The sequence below is a fragment of the Oppia nitens genome, unplaced genomic scaffold (genome assembly GCF_028296485.1).
Source record: "Oppia nitens isolate AA-2021 unplaced genomic scaffold, nextdenovo-longstitch-racon4-pilon3 scaffold8_pilon_pilon_pilon, whole genome shotgun sequence".
Taxonomy (NCBI): domain Eukaryota; kingdom Metazoa; phylum Arthropoda; class Arachnida; order Sarcoptiformes; family Oppiidae; genus Oppia; species Oppia nitens.
In genome coordinates this window covers 131,971-151,335 of record NW_026533252.1, presented here as the reverse complement: position 1 = coordinate 151,335, position 19,365 = coordinate 131,971, and the positions used below count along the sequence as shown (strand labels likewise).

At 27.3% G+C, this 19,365-nt stretch overlaps 5 protein-coding genes across 5 annotated transcripts; 4 read left to right on the top strand and 1 right to left on the bottom strand.

Moving 5' to 3' along the window:
- Positions 1-990: 990 nt before the first annotated feature.
- LOC128964014 (glutamine synthetase-like) lies at positions 991-2,170 on the top strand. Its single transcript, XM_054310571.1, has 2 exons — positions 991-1,635; positions 1,697-2,170. The coding sequence occupies exons 1-2, from the start codon at positions 991-993 to the stop codon at positions 2,168-2,170; spliced, it is 1,119 nt and encodes a 372-aa protein (XP_054166546.1).
- A 2,041-nt stretch (positions 2,171-4,211) lies between these two features.
- Positions 4,212-5,516, top strand: LOC128964303 (glutamine synthetase-like). Its single transcript, XM_054310887.1, has 2 exons — positions 4,212-4,919; positions 5,046-5,516. Exons 1-2 carry the CDS (start codon positions 4,263-4,265, stop codon positions 5,514-5,516), a joined length of 1,128 nt encoding a protein of 375 aa, XP_054166862.1. The 5' UTR covers positions 4,212-4,262.
- Positions 5,517-6,172: 656 nt separating this feature from the next.
- LOC128964012 (glutamine synthetase-like) lies at positions 6,173-7,371 on the top strand. The gene is made up of 2 exons (XM_054310570.1): positions 6,173-6,820; positions 6,898-7,371. The coding sequence occupies exons 1-2, from the start codon at positions 6,173-6,175 to the stop codon at positions 7,369-7,371; spliced, it is 1,122 nt and encodes a 373-aa protein (XP_054166545.1).
- A 4,125-nt stretch (positions 7,372-11,496) lies between these two features.
- LOC128964187 (glutamine synthetase-like) lies at positions 11,497-12,835 on the top strand. The gene is made up of 2 exons (XM_054310744.1): positions 11,497-12,228; positions 12,287-12,835. The coding sequence occupies exons 1-2, from the start codon at positions 11,581-11,583 to the stop codon at positions 12,791-12,793; spliced, it is 1,155 nt and encodes a 384-aa protein (XP_054166719.1). The 5' UTR covers positions 11,497-11,580; the 3' UTR covers positions 12,794-12,835.
- A 174-nt stretch (positions 12,836-13,009) lies between these two features.
- Positions 13,010-15,607, bottom strand: LOC128964011 (uncharacterized). The gene is made up of 4 exons (XM_054310569.1): positions 14,415-15,607; positions 14,026-14,172; positions 13,360-13,942; positions 13,010-13,292 (listed from the first exon to the last, which is right to left on the bottom strand). Exons 1-4 carry the CDS (start codon positions 15,526-15,528, stop codon positions 13,010-13,012), a joined length of 2,127 nt encoding a protein of 708 aa, XP_054166544.1. The 5' UTR covers positions 15,529-15,607.
- Between the last annotated feature and the right edge of the window lie 3,758 nt (positions 15,608-19,365).

Genomic DNA, 19,365 nt, shown 5'->3' with positions numbered 1-19,365 from the left:
AGAAAATACTGAAATGTCTAATAAATAATAAAATTAAAAAAAATATTACTAAAAGTTTAGAATAATCAATTAAATTATTACAATTTAAAGTTGATTTAATTAATGTATTGTAAATAAGTTTTTAAATTTAGATTAAAAATTATATAATAATTTTGATTATTTATCTCATTCAATAATATACTTATAATTAATATGTTTAATTGTAAATTAATAATATTTTCGCGCTTATAGCAATTGATTTTTGTTAATTGTATTAAAATTAATTATATAATGTTATGAGAGATTTTATTTTAGTAGGTTTTATGTGTTTCCGTATTTTAGGGCTTAAAGAAATGTTTTCAGTTAAAAAGCAAAATTTTTATCACCGATAACTCAGCTTTAATTTAACCCAAATTTGTACACAATTTTATAAATTGTAAACATTTTACGATTAGTGATAAAACAATGTTGACTTAGTTTTGTTAACAGTTATGAGTATTTTATTTAATATAATATCATTATATATTTGTATTATAAAAATTAATATCATAATTCTATTTAATAATATGAATTGTTATAATTATTACAAACATTAATATTATATATATTTAATAATATTATAATAATATATAATAGTTTTTTAATTATAGTTAATTAATATACTAATTAGTATTTGGCAGTAATGTACTTAAAAAATGCCTCAATTTATAATCTAAAAATTTTAGAAATTATCACTAAATTATATTAATATTTAGGTAAATATAAATATACCATATAATAGATAAGAGCTATAATTTTATCATTTATAACAATTATTTAGCAATAATTGCAATGAATGATATAAAATTAAAAATAGTCCACAAATTTATTGCAATTACAATAAATGTATAAATAAAGATGAAAAAAACTTAAATAAATCTCAAAAATTAATAATCAAATCAAAAAAGTTAATTTACTAATTATAAAATTAATTTAATATTCTCTAAATTAATTAAATAATTATCCAAAAAAATGTCGTCAAAAAGTGTATCTTTAATATCAAATCAGACATTTTTAGCTAAATTTTTATCTCTGGATCAGCCAAAAGACAAGATTCAAGTGACGTATGTCTATGAATATCCGGGTAATCGAGACAGCGATGGTCACTATTATCCACAATTATGTGCCAAAACTAAAGTTATTGATTTTGTACCCAATAATGTCAATGACTTACCCGTTTGGTGCAGCGGTAGTATGTATTCATTCAAAGAAGAAGTATATATGAAACCGGTCCGCATATATAGCGATCCATTCAGAGGTGGTAATAATAAACTAGTGTTGTGTGAGACCTATACTGATGAGATGACACCACACCCGGTCAACCATAGACACAGTTGTAATGAGTCCATGAAGATGGCTAGCGATGACAAACCGTGGTTTGGCTTTGAACAGGAATACATATTATTGGATGGAAACACTAACCGACCTTTGGGTTGGCCTAAAGGAGGTTATCCTAAACATCCCACAGAACTCGATGTCATATATTTTCAAGGAATTGGTGCCAACCGTGTCGTCGGTCGAGATGTAGTCGAGGCTCACTTCAGGGCCTGTCTTTACGCCGGCGTTAACATTACAGGCGAGAATGCAGAGGGATTACTGGCTCAATGGGAATATCAGGTTTAGTAATAATAATAACTAATTGTATTTTATAATTATATTATAAAAATAATATCAACAGATCGGTCCGTCTGAAGGCATACTTCTCGGTGATGATGTAATGATGTCGCGATATATATTGCATAGAGTGGCAGAAATGTTAAATATTGTCATAACATTTGATCCGAAACCGGTTCCGGGTTGGTTTGGTTCGGGCGGACACATGAACTTCAGTACGGCTGGAATGCGGGCAAAGGGTGGCATTACTCAGATTGATAGTGCCGTTGATAAACTGTCCAAAAGACACGCACATCATATTAAAGTATACGATCCCCGCGGAGGACTTGACAATCAACGACGACTTCAGGGCGCAGCCTTCACATCAAAAATAGATGACTTTACTTCAGGAGTGGCCGACAGATCAACAAGTGTGCGAATCCCCAAACAGGTGGCTCAGGCAGGCTGTGGATTCATTGAGGACAGACGTCCCGCTTCTAACTGTGATCCCTATCAAGTGACCGAAGCGTTGGTCCGAACGTGTTGTCTAAATGAATGATTATTTAATGATATGACTAATAATTTTTTAGTTAATTTTAATTTTCTAATAAACTTCTACTGTATATAGTATTTAATATTATATATAAATTATTTTTAATATACATAAAGATAACTTAATTTAGTTTATACGGTATAAACAATAAATTAAAATAAAATTGCTTTATGGTAATTAAATATTAAAAATGTGTTGTGAATTATTTGTATTGATAGACATTTATATATTTAAAAATATATTTTTATATTCATATAATCACTATAATAAAGAAAATTTAATAAGTAATTGATGCGATTGCATCTAATAGATGGTTATGATAACAGTACTTTAAATGTAAAATAAAATAAGAAATTAAAACAAATTTGTTTTAAAAATAAACTCTAAATGTAAAACTTGACACCTATAATATGGGCGATAAATTATATTTATTATAAATTTATTTATTTGATTAATATTGTAAACTAATAGTATGATTTTGTATTTTAGTATATTTTTACTATTAATAATTAATTTATATTTAAGTCATATTTAAATTAGATTTTGGCATCCAGTGTTTTTTAAAATTAGTATTTATTAATATGTATTAATATCGTACTTACTTTAATATTATTATTCATAAAGTATAAATTATATTGAATATTCAAAATTATTATACATTTTATAAATTATAACTACAATATATTTTAAATAATTGATACTTTCATGTTTGCAATATCTTCATAATGTACTATCAAATTAAAAATATATATCGTAATTAATAATTTTTATTTATCAAAAAATACTTTTCAATGTCAGTTCAATTGTGCAAAAGTTTGTTTTAGTTTTATTATGATATGTATTGATAATAACTGTATCGATAATATCTAACTACATAAATGGCTCATCAAGAGTTATTTTGACAAAATACAAACTGTTCTTATTTCAAAAACTACTAATTATATTTTATTTTAACAAAATAAATTATAAAATATGATAAATGGGATTACATATTTTAATTAGATATAATTTTATAAAATGGCCGCCATTATTGCAATTAAATGGCAAAGTCGGTTAAACAAAAAAGTGGATGTTAAAAACTTTATATTTCATATATTGCTGTATGGTGATTATTTTTTACTTTCAATCATTTTTGTGAATTCTATTAATAGATTGAGGGTATTATATGTAAACTTGTATCCTTAAAATAAACCCAAAAAAATAATCACAGGTGTTGAAATCACTGGTAAATATGGATAAAATCATTTCCACCGCCAGTCTTCTTTGAAACCAAAACCCGGCGCATCCAAACCTATAATCCGATCACCAAAACACTCTAAGTTGTTCAAAGATATCTTGTGTTCTGTAAGGTCGTGAACCATCTTGTTTAAACCAGTAACAATCAAGCAATCTTTTTATCTTCAGCAGACCCTATGTCCTGCACAATGATTTAAGTCCTGTAGATCTCTGATATCACAAATTTCTCTTAAAAATATAGGCCCAATTATTTCTTTGTCACTAATAGCACATCATATGGCGACAGGTTCTGGATGTAGCGGTCGCGTGATAGTCAAAATATAATAAATAAGGACAATTTCGACTATTTTTACACCTGACTTTGCCATTTAATTGCAATTAAAGGCGGCCATTTTAAAAAATTTTTTTATAAAAATATGTAATCCCATTTATCATATTTTATAATATTTTTTGTTAAAATAAAATATAATTAGTAGTTTTTGAAATAAGTGGTGTATTTTGAAAATAACTCTTGATGAGCCAGCCTGTAATATAAATTACTGCACAACTATTGGTATATTGACTAAACTGATAAAAACTGTTCCTTATGTTCCTTGATATTACTATCATATGTTTTTAAATAATATACAGTATATAAATTAATAAAGTAATTTTAGCTTTATTTTATCTTATAATATTATTTATGATATAAAATTTTATATACAACAAAGTGATGCAAATTATGTGATACATAATAAATTACGAAAATTTGTTAAACTATAAAAAGTGGATTAAAAAACTTTATATTTCAATTTTATTTGTTAAAGTGATTATTTTTTAAAAAAAATTAATACACAATATTTGTTTGTATATTAATATTATAATGGCATTAAACAATATTAGCAAAGTAGGACTTGTATCCAATCAAAATTTTTTAGTCAAATACCTGTCTCTGGAACAGCCTATCGATAAAACACTGGTAACATATGTATATCAACATCCGGCACATTTGGACACCAGTAATGGCAAATATAAGCCGCAAATGTGTGCCAAAACCCGAGTTCTAGATTTTATACCCACCGATGCCAATCAATTGCCCGATTGGAACAGTGGTTGTTTGGATTCATTGGAAAAAGAGATATATTTAAAACCCGTCCGATTATATCGGGACCCGTTTAAGGGAGGAAATAATAAGTTAGTATTATGTGAGACATATACAGATGAGATGGAACCACACGTCATAAATCATAGATACAGTTGCAATAAAGCCATGGAGTTGGCCCGCGATCACAAACCATGGTTTGGTTTTGAACAGGAATACTTGTTATTAGATGCAAATGATAATCAACCTTTGGGTTGGCCTAAAGGAGGATTTCCGAAACCAATTACCGATAAAGAAGTTCTCTATTATGATGGGGTCGGCGCTAACCGAGTTTATGGTCGAGATGTCTATGAAGCTCATATCAGAGCCTGTATTTATGCTGGAGTTATGATTACTGGTCAAAATCCAGAAGCAGTTCCCAGTCAATGGGAATATCAGGTAAATATTATAAATTATATAATTTATTGTAAATACTATATAATTTCTGATAAAATTTCTAATACTTTAATAATAATAATAATAATAATATGAATTATATTTCAATTATATTGTGTATATCATTAGATAGGTCCGTGTGAAGGCATACGTATTGGTGATGATGTAATGATGTCTAGATATATATTGTTTAGAGTGGCAGAGGATTTATATATTGGAGTCACATTAGACCCTAAACCAGTGCCCGGTTGGTTGGGATCGGGTGGACACATGAACTTCAGTACAGTCGGCATGAGAGGTAAGGGCGGTATTCAAGAGATTGAAGAAGCGATGATAAAACTAAGTAAAAGACACGAACATCATATTAAAGTATACGATCCACACGAGGGACGGGATAATGATAGACGTTTGGGTGGTTTGTATGCATCCAAAAGCAATGAGTTCACATATGGTGTGGGCAACCGAACTGCCAGTGTTCGCATACCGAAACTTGTGGCCCGAAATGGATGCGGATTTTTTGAAGACAGACGTCCCGCAGCCAACTGTGATCCTTATCAAGTGTCAGAAGCATTGGTGCGAACGTGTTGTCTAAATGAATGATTATTTAATGATATAACTAATAATTTTTTAGTTATTTCTAATAATATAATGTTGTTATTTTTATTCACTATTTTTATTTTAAATTGATTTACTTTTAAATAATATGATATACAATATATCAGATCTGAATTTTTAATTATTTGCAAATTGACAGATAATATTCATTAATATTCAAAATCAAATTATCATTTATTAATTAAAAATGTAATAATATTTAAATTAAGTTTCAATTTAATATATTATCTTTAAGTAAACAAATTAATAAATAATAAATTTACTAATATTGTTCAAAATAACTTATTTTTATTTTTTGTTTAAATACAATTATACTACTGTAAAACATGTATACATATAGTTGAAAATTGCTATTCAATCAATTTATATAATCCATAATTTATCAATTTTAGTATATTTTTTTATCACTTAATGCCTAATTATAAAAACTGTCAATTTATTTATAGATATGATTAAATAATTACTAATATTGTCCTTAAAGAAAGTACATTTAGTTTTATCACATTTGATTTATCAATATAAAAGTATAAATACAACAATTGTTACCTTTATTTTTAAATTATTTAATTACTACAGTATTATTATTTAATATTATAAAATAAATATTTGAAATAACTGTTTGAAATCATTAATAATTAGTTATGTTCTCAAACTCAACACCTTTAACATCAAATAAGTCATTTTTGGACAAATATTTATCATTAAAACAACCAAATGACAAGATTCAGGTGACCTATGTCTATGAACACCCGGGAAATAAGGGAACAGGTGGTCAATTTCACCCACAACTTAGCGGCAAAACAAGAGTTGTCAACTTTGTACCCAACGATGCCTCAGAGCTACCGGTGTGGACACAGGGTGTTCCATATTCAGCAACTATTGAACTGTTTTTAAAACCAGTCCACTTATATAACGACCCGTTTAGAGGGGGAAACAATAAACTTGTATTGTGTGAGATATTATCCGATGATATGAAACCACATATCATTAATAAAAGGCACAGTTGTGTTGAGGCCATGAAGTTGGCTAACTATCAGAGACCGTGGTTTGGTTTTGAGCAGGAATACTATTTATTGGAAGGTTGGGATATCCGTCAACCTTTAGGTTGGCCAGTAAGAGGATACCCTCCGCCAGCATTTGATCCATTAGTGAATTATCATTCGGGTATTGGTCCGTATCGTGTGTGTGGTCGAGATATAGTTGAAGCTCATTTCAGAGCCTGTCTGTATGCAGGCGTTAATATTAGTGGTGAAAACGCTGAGGGAGCTCTGTCTCAATGGGAATATCAGGTCAGGAATATGACATTTTAATAAATTATTACTTGTTTTAAAATTCAAATAATTATAATACTGTATTTATGAATCAGATTGGCCCGTCTGAAGGTATTACCATCGCTGATGACATTATAATGTCTCGATATATACTTTACAGAGTGGCCGAAGATTTACGTGTAGGCGTAACTTTTGATCCGAAGCCAGTGGCCGGTTGGTTGGGTTCGGGCGGACACATGAACTTTAGTACAGATGCTATGAGAAGTAAAGGCGGTTTGAAACATATTGAACGGGCAATTGAAAGATTGGGTAAAAGACATGATTATCATATGAGACAATACGCTCCTTACGATGGACGGGACAATGAGATCCGACTAAGAGATGCTTTTTATGCGCCAAAATCTGATGGTTTCACTTATGGTATTGGCGATAGATCGGCCAGTATTCGCATACCGAAACAGGTGGCCATTGATGGTTATGGATATTTTGAGGACAGACGTCCCGCAGCCAACTGTAATCCTTATCAAGTGTCAGAAGCGTTGGTGCGAACGTGTTGTCTAAATGAATGATTATTTAATCAATTATTTTAATAATAATTTTTTAATATAATAATAATAATATAATTTGTATATTTTTATTTAATTAATATAATATACTGTACTACAATATGATAGATCTGAATTTCTAATTATATGCAAAATTAAAATGGTTTTATTGACATTTAAAATAACTTTTCAATTGCATATTATTGATATACAAAATCAAAATATTATTTATTAATTAAAAATGTAATAATATTTAAATTAAGTCTTAATTTAATATATTATCTTTAAGTAAACAAATTAATTAATACTAAATTTACTACTATTGTTCAAAATAACTTATTTTTATTTTTTGTTTAAATACAATTATCCTACTGTAGAACAAACATAATAAAACATGTATACTATAGTTGAAAATTGCTATTCAATCAATTTATATAATCCATAATTTATCAATTTTAGTATATTTTTATCACTTAATGCCTAATTATGATATAAAAACTGTCAATTTATTTATAGATATGATTAAATAATTACTACTATTGTCCTTAAAGAAAGTACATTTAGTTTTATCACATTTGATTTATCAATATAAAAGTGTAAATACAGTAATAGTTATCTTTATTTTAAATTATTTAATTACTACAGTATTATTATTTAATATTATAAAATAAATATTTGAAATAACTGTTTGAAATCATTAATAATTAGTTATGTTCTCAAACTCAACACCTTTAACATCAAATAAGTCATTTTTTGACAAATATTTATCATTAAAACAACCAAATGACAAGATTCAGGTGACCTATGTCTATGAACGCCCGGGAAATAAGGGAACAGGTGGTCAATTTCACCCACAACTTAGCGGCAAAACAAGAGTTGTCAACTTTGTACCCAACGATGCCTCAGAACTACCGGTGTGGACACAGGGTGTTCCATATTCAGCAAATATTGAACTGTTTTTAAAACCAGTCCACTTATATAACGACCCGTATATACTGTAATTACTATTTTATTAAATAATAATTAAAGTAATTACTTTTTTTTATTAAAATTAATTATTAGATAATTATTATATTAGCCCAACACCTACTCCATTCAAAATACCCTATTATTTCAAAAACTACTAATTGTTTGAAAAATGTTTGAATAAAATATAATAATACTGTATAAAATGGCATTTATTATTTTAATGTTTAATTTTTTAAAAACAAAATGGCTGCGCCATGTGTTAAAATTAAATTATAGAAAAAGTGGAATAACTTATAAATCTTTATATTTTAAAAGATATATAATTCTTATCACTTTTAATGAACATAAAGACAAATTCAATAAACATTTAAAACTTATTGGAAATTAAGCTAAACATGAGTTATAAATATTATAAAATTTAGAAAATATATTAATTTTTTAGTTTTCTTAATCTAAATCAATGTTAATCTTAGTTTAAAAGACTAATGTGTTTTATAAACAGTATATTTTATTGATTTATTTTTTATTTAATAAATTAAAATTATTAATAATCGCGCGACACATTAAAAGTAATAAATTTGACAAACTTATAAAGATTTTATAGATTATATAGATCAGCATGATCAATTTTGCTTACATGATAGATTTTTGAATTTAACTTTATTACGTATTTTATGCTAATGTTAATAATATACCTTACTCATTTACAAATAAACTATTACTATCAAAATTATTTGTTGTCTCATTATATTTAAATACAAGCAAAACCAAAACAATAATTGCCGTCACAATCATACAGTAGTTTATTTATATTCGCGTAATATTATTAGATATAATGCTTAGGGGCGGAGTTTATACAAAACATATTATGTATTTTTGTATGTATATATTAAGTGTAATCTATGTGTTTGTGGTGCGTCTGCTATTGTTTTGGTTTTATTTGTACTGAGACAATTTTTTATTAAAAAATTTTCTACCCTAATAAATTTTGTTGTTATATTTGTTTTATTTATTAATTATTAATATTTTTTGTATAATTAACGTTTTAGGGACCAATTAATAATAAACCTTTGAGAGCATAAAAACTATAAAAAATATTTTTCAAAATCATAAAAATAAGCACAAAATCATTTACAAACAAATAAAAAATTAATAAATTTTATTATACGATTGCTTTTATACTATTTATTATATGATTTGTTTGAAAATGATTTTATGCTTATATTAATATTTTTAAAATTTAGTGTATAATTAGTATTTTAAATGAATTTTTATATACATAAAGTCCTTAAAACATGACATATATATATATATTACTTAATTATAGATAAAATGTTAATTTATTTAATTGACATATTTATTGATAAATTTACATTTAATTGATATTTCCTATTTTTTGCAACCATTGATGACGAAGGTCAATTTAAGTAAATATTAATATTTAAAAAATATTAATGACGATCATTGAGATGACCAAGTTTAGTTTATTGTTTAATAATTAAGAAAAATAGAAGAAAATTAATTATAAATATCTTAATATTTATTATTAATTAGTTTAATAACAAATAATAATTTTATTACATAAATATTTAAAGGTATGAATAATATTTTTTAAATAATTAATAAATTTTATAAAATTACTGATCATATTCTACTAAATTAATATCTATTCAATTTTGTGTATTATTGATAATAAGATTATATATTATATTATAATTTATATTGAGACAAACCCATAACCAATCCATAGATGTTAACACTACTCATCGCATACTTAAAAACGTTTATCTGTTTGAATACTTGTATCCCAATCCCAATATAATCTCATACACTGCTGTCCACTCTTTTACCGATTACCTGATCTATGGTACACTTCAACTACACATAAACTATACATATATTCAAACACATTATATCATGTGTACCATATCAATTATACGCCAAGTAATTGGAGATATGATAAACAATGGCGGCATACCATACATTGACAACATCGTTATACACGTATCCGATCAATCATCACAACACATCAATTTAGAAAAGGCTAGAAGAGGATTAAGTTGACGATAATAGTTCCTAACCACTCACTAGACTAACCCGAAAAGATAACCTATTTATTTGGGATTTAATTCTAGACATCGCTTTTAAATAGCTAAAAACGCATTATCCACACCAGTTATAGCCATATACCGCGAAAACAGACCAATCATTATCTACACAGACGTTTGTAAAATTAGAATAAAGGCGATATCGGAATATTGATTCAACAAGACATTGATTGGCATAAGCAAGTCGTCTCATACCACTCCCTTCGACTTAACATCTATGAGAGCTTCGGAGCTTGAATGCTTAGCCGTCATCGAATCTATGGAACGATGGCATATTTACGTTGATGGTTAATATGTATATATATACAATCATATCATTCGGCTCTACAATGGCTTCTGAGCATTAATAGTACATCAAATAATTGTCTTTTCTGATGGTCAATGTGTCTCTAGATCTACAGCTATACAATACATCACAGACATGGAGTTCAAAATCAGGTCGTTGACGGCCTATCACGTCATCCCATAACAGATTCATTCTTCACAAACACAAAGGTCTTAACCGATACTTTGTCCTCACTATCACTCCAAATGCAGATCTTACGTCTGAGTCGTGATATATTCAATAGGACTACTCGACTGCGATCACACGATCCGACACATTCTGCACATTCCACTCATTTTAAGCTCTTCACCCCTCCAGTCGACATCAACGACGGGGATGTGATAAAACATTTTACCAATCCATAGATGACACCATTACTCACCGCATACTTAATCACCTTAATTACCTATTAGACCACTCCTATCTCTATCCCTATATAAGCTCATGCACTACTGTCCACTCACTCTTTTGCCTATTACCTGATCAATGTTGAACTTCTACTACACATAAACTATACACCTATTAAACCATACCTTATACCACGTGTACCCATATATCTAATTCATTAAATTATTAATATTTAGTTTTGATTGTTAAACCTTGTGTTCCAATCATAACTACCTAACGTCCTCTCATTCATTCCTAAACGCCGTCTCAATATAAATATAAATTATATTTGATATATAAATCACTGTCTAATAAGACATATGTTTTAAAAAGTATATAAATTCTTAAAGAACTAAAAACAGTTCATTTTATCGATTAATTTAATTTTTATTTTCCTGAAAAATAAATCTAATTTTATTAAAATTCATTAATTATTTTAAAAGTATGAATATAAGTGTTTCGACTTCATTGAAGTCAAATCAGACATATTTGGCAAAATACCTGTCCCTCGAACAGCCCAAAGATGCCGTTCAGATAACATACGTCTTCCAACATCCGGGTGTTCCCGACAGCAATGGTAACTATCAAAGCCATTGGTGCGGCAAAACAAAAGTAGTAGACTTTGTGCCCCGGGATGCGTCTGAACTGCCCATTTGGAACAGCGGTGTACCCGACGTGTCGACCACTGAAATCTATTTAAAACCCGTCCGACTCTATAACGACCCGTTCAGACGTGGAAACAATAAACTTGTTTTATGTGAAACATATACGGATGAAATGAAACCATTAATAACCAATTTTAGGTATAGTTGTAATGAAGCCATGAATGAAGCAAAAGATGAATATCCGTGGTTTGGAATCGAACAAGAATTTTATCTATTGGACGGTACAGATGGTCGACCATTGGGTTGGCCTAAAACTGGTTATCCAAAAGATATTCACGACCATCAAGTTCTTTATCATTCAGCAGTCGGTGCAAACAATGTCTACGGTCGCGATGTCATTGAGGCTCACTTCAGGGCATGTCTTTACGCGGGTATTAAAATCAGCGGTGAAAATGCCGAAGCAATGCCCTCTCAATGGGAATATCAGGTTTACAAATGAAATTTTCATTTGATTTTACAATTAATAAAACTCTTTATAATTATAGGTCGGTCCGTGTGAAGGCATACGTATCGGTGATGACTTAATGATGTCTCGATTCATACTGTATAGAGTGGCTGAAGATCTTCACATTGGCGTAACGTTTGATCCAAAACCAGTGCCCGGTTGGTTGGGTGCCGGCGCTCATACAAATTTTAGTACGGCCGCTATGCGGGCCGAAGGTGGCATCAAAGAGATCGAGAGGGCGTTAGAAAAACTGAGTAAAACTCACGCCAAACATATGACTAAGTATGACCCGCACGGAGGCGCTGATAATCAGCGACGACTTATCGGTGCCGACTTTGCGCCAAAGTTAGATGAGTTCCGATACGGTGTGGCCGATCGGTCAGCCAGTGCTCGAATACCTAAACAAGTGGCTCAAGACGGGTGCGGCTATTTCGAGGACCGGCGACCCGCGTCTAACTGTGATCCCTATCAAGTGACCGAAGCATTGGTCCGAACTGTTTGTCTCAACGGCAAAGAATGGGAGGGAAAACTTTATCGATATGTTTAGTATTTTATTTTAATATATAGTTATTGATATAATATTAATATAAATAATATAAAATTTATGATATGTTTATTATTATTTTATTTCATTGATTATTTGATCAATAATTGTTAGTCTCAAATAGATAGAGAAATTGTAGATAAATAAAAATATACACCAAAATAACATTATCAACAAATAAGTTATTAGTATATTATGTATAAATATATAATACAATCACTATGTTGTTAAATAAGGCATAAATTTATAATTTAAATAATCATAAAAAAACGAGTTGTCGTTTGATTGTAATTTTGTTATATTGGCTTTTAAATCATTACCACTAAATATTTGAGAAACTATTGTTGACTTAGAGAGTGACCATTCGTTATATTTATTCAATATATCACTACATTCGGGTCGTGTATCCCAAACAGGACTGGAAGTCATTGATGCTAATAATTGGTATAATTGATGCAATGGAGTGGCCAGATATCCACTGTTTTTGGGGTAAATATTTTCTCTGAATATAATTGAATATATTTAATTAAAAATTTAAAAAAATTAATTTACAACTAATTATATCATACATTGTCACATTGAGATCAATATTTAATAGTTTGAGACCAATGAGTCCTAAACTAAAAATATCGATTTTATGATTATAATCACTGTCCTGAAATAGTTCCGGTGCCTGATATTGTAGTGGACCCCAACCGGTAGGCATACAATCCTTGTTCATATTCGATAGCATTAGCTTATGGACGGATGACATACCAAAATCGCATAGTTTGACAAATCTGTCGTTTATTGGTCGAAATGAGATCAATACGTTTTGCGGTTTGAGATGTCGATGAATAATAGGTGTGGGTTTCAGTTTATGCAAATACTCAACACATTCAACAATCTCTTTGAACAGTTCACAACACATATAATATTCAATGGGTTCCAGAGGTTGGCCTAATTGTCGATCAAATACCTGTCCTTTTTTCTGTATAATATTCTGAAGATTATATCTCACAAATTCCATCTGAATATATAGATAATTCTCTTCTTGCCATTGATTGAAATAATAGACTAAACAATGTGATCTTAATTTGGACAATTGAGACACCTCTTGGCACACATTTTTAGTATAGTTATGATATTCGGGCGCAGATTCACTATTCGAGTCTAAATATTATAAAAATTAATGAAAATACTGTAATTAATTATTTATCAATAAAATTATATTTAACTAATAAAGTAAACTCTACTTTGAAAGTCAATCCGTTTTATGGCAAATACTTTTTTATCCAACAATCTCTTTACTAAGAAAACAGTGCCGAAACCACCCGAACCTAATCGGACCAACTCTTTAAAATTACTCCTATAGTAACTATCATTTTGATTGTTGTTCACTACTGTAATATAATTAAAAATAATAATAATATTTGATTTAGTAAACATAATATAATAGTCTCATAACAATTATATCGGTTTACTTTCGATCTGATTTGTTGTCTCAGAAAACATATTTGCGGTAATTATTTTGTTATTATTATCAACAAATGGCAGTTAATCTAAACAAAAGAATAATATAAACAAATATGTATAGCGAGACACCAAATCAGATACAAAATAAACCAAAGACACCATGTCTTACGTGGATGTGATGAGTGATTAACAACACTGTTATTGTTGATACCATTATCAATGCTTACTCTAATAGCATTAAAATTAGGATTTATGAGAACAGTCTTATAAGTTATATCATGAATGAGAGCACAGTATGAACTTAGGTTAGTGCTATTGGTTTTGGTGATGTCATTGGGAACAACTATCTTATAGACACCATCACTGGTCAGTGCCATCACAAGAGATTCTTGATTACAATAAGAGTAACAGTGCTGTAGAGCTATAAACCGATGCGGCGGACAGTTTTCCATCGGTTTTGGCCGTTTAACAAATCCCTTCTTGAATCGACCACTAAAGTATAGCTCGCCGTCATTGGTCAGGAAGTATGTGTTGACACCGGAAGTACCGATAGACCGTACGTTTATCAAGTGTTTTATAAGTTTCGGGCGATTAATATTAACGAGAGTCTTGTGACCCAAATGAAGAGTATCTTCATTTTCTCCCCAACTATATACCTGTCCATCAATGGTCAGAGCAAATGAAGACTTCTTAAAAGAGTAAATCTCTTTGATTTTGGTTTCATTATCTTTAAAACGAATTCGTATGGGTGTCGGAAATATCTGTACATCACTGTCACCGGCGCCTACTTGTCCATCACTATTGGCGCCCCACGCATACACGTGACCAGTAGTGGTCAGTGCCATACAGTGCTCAAAACCACAACTGATTTGAGTTACGCGGACACCTTCATCGGTAAAGAAGTCAATTCGCGCCGGTTTCAGACACTCCTCAACAACTGATCCGCGACCGAGTTGTCCGTCAAAGTTGTGACCCCAACTGTACACTTGATGGTCTGCGGCGTAACTCAACGCCACCACAAAGTTTTGGCCACAGAAAAACTGGCGAATCCCACGTCGGCTGAGCTCTGGCAGTGGCAACGGTTCCCAAACCGGTCGCTCTTCATATCCCTGACCACATGTGCCCGAGTCGTTGCTCCCGAACCCATAGACCGAGTCTTCGGAGGTCACAAACAATATGTTTGTACCAATAGTGTCGTCAAACACATGAAACAATTGGATCCGTGTCTTCAAGTCGTCGCTGATTTTGCTACTGATGTCAAAGTCGTCAATATTTACGGACATTTCGGTCACCGATATTATTGATGGCAATCAACACATTGTTTACCCATTTTGTTACAAATGATAACACGTTTTCATTATTATTATTATTAACTAATGTTTTCAATTAATTTTATAAAATCTAAAATTTAATTATAAGTATTAATAATAACAAACAAATTGTCAAAATTTTTGAAAACATAATCAAAACTATTTAATAAAAATATTTATTTTTGTTGACAATTGATATACTTTTATACAAAATGTTTTTATATTTGAATAAAACTTTTTTCAATCATTTATTTAATCAAAAATTATTTTAAACTTAAAAATTATTAAAAACTAATTATTAATTATTAATTTAACAATAATTATGCAAAATATGACTACAAATTCAAATAGCATTTCGTAAACATTTAAATATTATATTACATGTAATAAAACGTCTATTTTTATATACCGTATATAACATAAAATACGTCTATTTTAATATAATTATCTATTATATAAAGTACTGTACAGTAATATATTTGTTAAAAATTTTAACTTAAAATTAGTTATATGAATAAATGATTTTGTTTTTAATAAAATTAACTAAAAAAATATGAATCAAAATCATACATTACTGATTAAATTTTATTTAACAAATATTTGAAAATAATTATATATACACTCGGAATCTATTCTACTGTATATCAGACTCTTTGAGGTTTAATATATGAAAAACTATAATTTGCAAATTACATGAAATTTGCCTAAAACATGAATAGACTACCCAAATATTTATCATAAAATTTTCAATTGTTTATAATTATTAGTTTTTAAATAATATAAAAAAATAACTTGAAATTCACATTTTAATTATAAGCAATAACTTTTGTGTTCAACATATTGTCACTCAAGTGGACTCCATTGAAATCGGCATTAATTCAAGGAAATTATAATATAATTTAAGTTGAATTAATGTCGAGTCCAATGGAATCCATTTGAGTGACAATATATTTATATATATTGTGAGTTTTCTGATATTTTTATATTATTTAAAAACTAATAATTATAAAGCATTGAAAATTTTATGATATTTGGGAGTCTATCCATGTTTTAGGCAAATTTCATTTAATTTGCAAATTATAGTTTTAGAGATATTAAGCCTCAAAGAGTCTGAGATAGTATAGATTCAAAGTGTATATAAATTTATGATACATTTATGATGTATATTGAAAAAATATATTGTACGCAATATTCATATAATTTTTATACACCAAAATCGATATTTAATGAAGTATTTTAAACATTATTTTTATTTTATCATTATATTATTTTAAAATGTTTATATTTAATAATTTAATAATAAAAATTTGCCCTAAAAACAAACACAATATGTGTTTAACTTGATTTGTTTGATATAATATATTTTAAATCAACACAAAATCACTTCAGACTTAAAAACATTTTAATGTTTTAATTTAATTTTTAGAGTTTGTATTTTTTTGACATTTTAGTAAATATTTAATAAAATATATTTTCTTTACTATTCTCGACTGCTTTTAAAGAATTTTATAAATTTATTTGTATAAACTGTATAGAAGTATAGTTTTATGAAAATAAAAGATTTTATGTCGAAATATATGTTTATTTATAAAAATAAGTGTTTTTGTAAAATTATATTTTGTAAAAAATATTTTTAAAAAAATTATATGGCTTCGGTAAATATCAAATTCAATAATAATATTTCTAATGAAAGAGATATATAAAAAACATATATTTTTGATGTCTATATTATATTTAATTGTGATATTAAAATTTGTTTATATAATATGTTATTTTATTGAATATCAAATTTTTTAATATTATAATAATAACTAGACTTCGGAAATAAAAATTGCAATAATGTATTAAAATAAAATAAACTGGTTTATAATTTATTATATTTTATAATTATTTATATAAAAAAGTAAAAACATGTTAACTACACTTTTTAGTATATTATTTAACTTGTAATACTATTAATAAGGATTTTAGATATCGATACTTATTATATAAGTTATGTTTTTTGTCTTTTTTAAAAATGCAATTATTTGACAATGACTTTACTCAGAGTTGGCAAAAAAATAATAATCTCTTGAAAGTTTCAAAAATAACTTTTCACGAACTCCTGAAAGGAGTACGTATACGCATTCTAAAAGTCTGTCTGTCTGTCTGTCTGTCTGTCTGTCTGTCCCACGATGACATTGGATCGAATCTAGGCTCTGCTAAAAAAATTTTTTTTTCTTTTTTTCTTTTTTAAGTTAAGGAGTTCGTATGGAAATGCTTTTAAAGCATTCTCAACTGGTTGTTTATGGAAATCCAATTATTATTATTATTTTTTCTAAATTTGTTATATTGTAAGATTACATTATAATTTTTAACATTAACTACAGTAATTAAGTAGTTTTTTAATATTCAAATTAATTAAATTAATCAATTTTATTATTTAATGTGTTTTTAATTTTACATAATTATAACAATTTTATTTTTAAAGAAATTATACCATTTGTATAGTAGTTTAAAGTGTATTTGTAAAGTAAGTTATATTATGTATCAGTAATACAATAGTTATCGATAGGAATCCCATAAAATTATAATAAATTAAAGTTTCTATAGATATTTATTTTTAAGATATTTTTTATGAAATTTTTTTTAGAAATATTTATTTGCTCTCTATCTTTACTATACACTTATCTCTATTAAACTAATAATTTAAAAATGTTTTATAAGAGATATTTTATTGGTTTACTATTTCATAATATTGTTTATCATTAAAAAATATAATTTGAAATAAAAAGTAAGAATTTTGACTAAAAATGCAAATATTTGTAATCTTGAATATTATAATATATTATATTATAGAATATAAAAGCACTTTATTTATAAATAGCACCGTTATATTTGATATTATATAATAAAATTTAGCACATTTGTAATACTGATATATATAATTTGCTATAATTATATTATATATCGTAAATAAAGTTTTAAATTACTAACTAATTATTTTATAATTTAGTATATTTTATAATCTTATAAAGTAATTGCATAAATATTGTTTTACTATGCGTTAAAACATGTAGATTTATTTTTTTAATTATACAGTAAATATTTGATATCATTATTATTGTAAAATATATTAAGAAAATTAAAATCAATAAAAAAAATATTTATAAATTTATAAATATAATAAATTATAATTACAATTAAAGTCAAAATGTTTAATATTGAATAATATTAATACAAATAATATTAATACATATAATATTAATATAATAATATTGATTTTTAAAATTAAATTACGATAACATATACAATATTATAATAATGCCGACCAGTATTATATTACAAAATAAAAAAACATGATAAAGAATAAACTGTAAAAGTTTTAAATTTTAAAAAATAATTGTACAAGTATATATATATATATATATATATATATATATATATATATATATATATATATATATATATATATATATGTGTGTGTGTGTGTGTGTACAAGTGAGTGTGTGTGAGTATAAAAGTTACATATATTTACATTATTTAACAAAAATAGAATTGCTATATACAACTTTAAGTATATATTTATTAAATAAAATTATAAATACATATAACTTAATAATTATTTAATATTTAAACTTTTAAAAATTATCAATTTTATTAATTAAATATAATTTAAAGTATATGTCTGATTGTTTAAATTAAAGTTTGTAACATATATTATCAGACATAGTATTTGGTCAGTCTATGTCCTCTATATTGCTTAATACAGTCCTTATGATCTAGCGAAGACTCGGGGCTTTTTAATATGAATTATATATATATTTTGTG

Coding starts and splice junctions, on each gene's coding strand:
- LOC128964012 (XM_054310570.1), top strand. CDS start 6,173: ATGTTCTCAAACTCAACACCTTTAACATCAAATAAGTCATTTTTGGAC. Junction 6,821..6,897: donor TGTCTCAATGGGAATATCAG/GTCAGGAATATG, acceptor TTTATGAATCAG/ATTGGCCCGTCTGAAGGTAT.
- LOC128964187 (XM_054310744.1), top strand. CDS start 11,581: ATGAATATAAGTGTTTCGACTTCATTGAAGTCAAATCAGACATATTTG. Junction 12,229..12,286: donor CCTCTCAATGGGAATATCAG/GTTTACAAATGA, acceptor TTATAATTATAG/GTCGGTCCGTGTGAAGGCAT.
- LOC128964011 (XM_054310569.1), bottom strand. CDS start 15,528: ATGTCCGTAAATATTGACGACTTTGACATCAGTAGCAAAATCAGCGAC. Junction 14,173..14,414: donor TAATCACTCATCACATCCAC/GTAAGACATGGT, acceptor ATTATATTACAG/TAGTGAACAACAATCAAAAT. Junction 13,293..13,359: donor ATTGATCTCAATGTGACAAT/GTATGATATAAT, acceptor AATTATATTCAG/AGAAAATATTTACCCCAAAA.
- LOC128964303 (XM_054310887.1), top strand. CDS start 4,263: ATGGCATTAAACAATATTAGCAAAGTAGGACTTGTATCCAATCAAAAT. Junction 4,920..5,045: donor CCAGTCAATGGGAATATCAG/GTAAATATTATA, acceptor GTATATCATTAG/ATAGGTCCGTGTGAAGGCAT.
- LOC128964014 (XM_054310571.1), top strand. CDS start 991: ATGTCGTCAAAAAGTGTATCTTTAATATCAAATCAGACATTTTTAGCT. Junction 1,636..1,696: donor TGGCTCAATGGGAATATCAG/GTTTAGTAATAA, acceptor TAATATCAACAG/ATCGGTCCGTCTGAAGGCAT.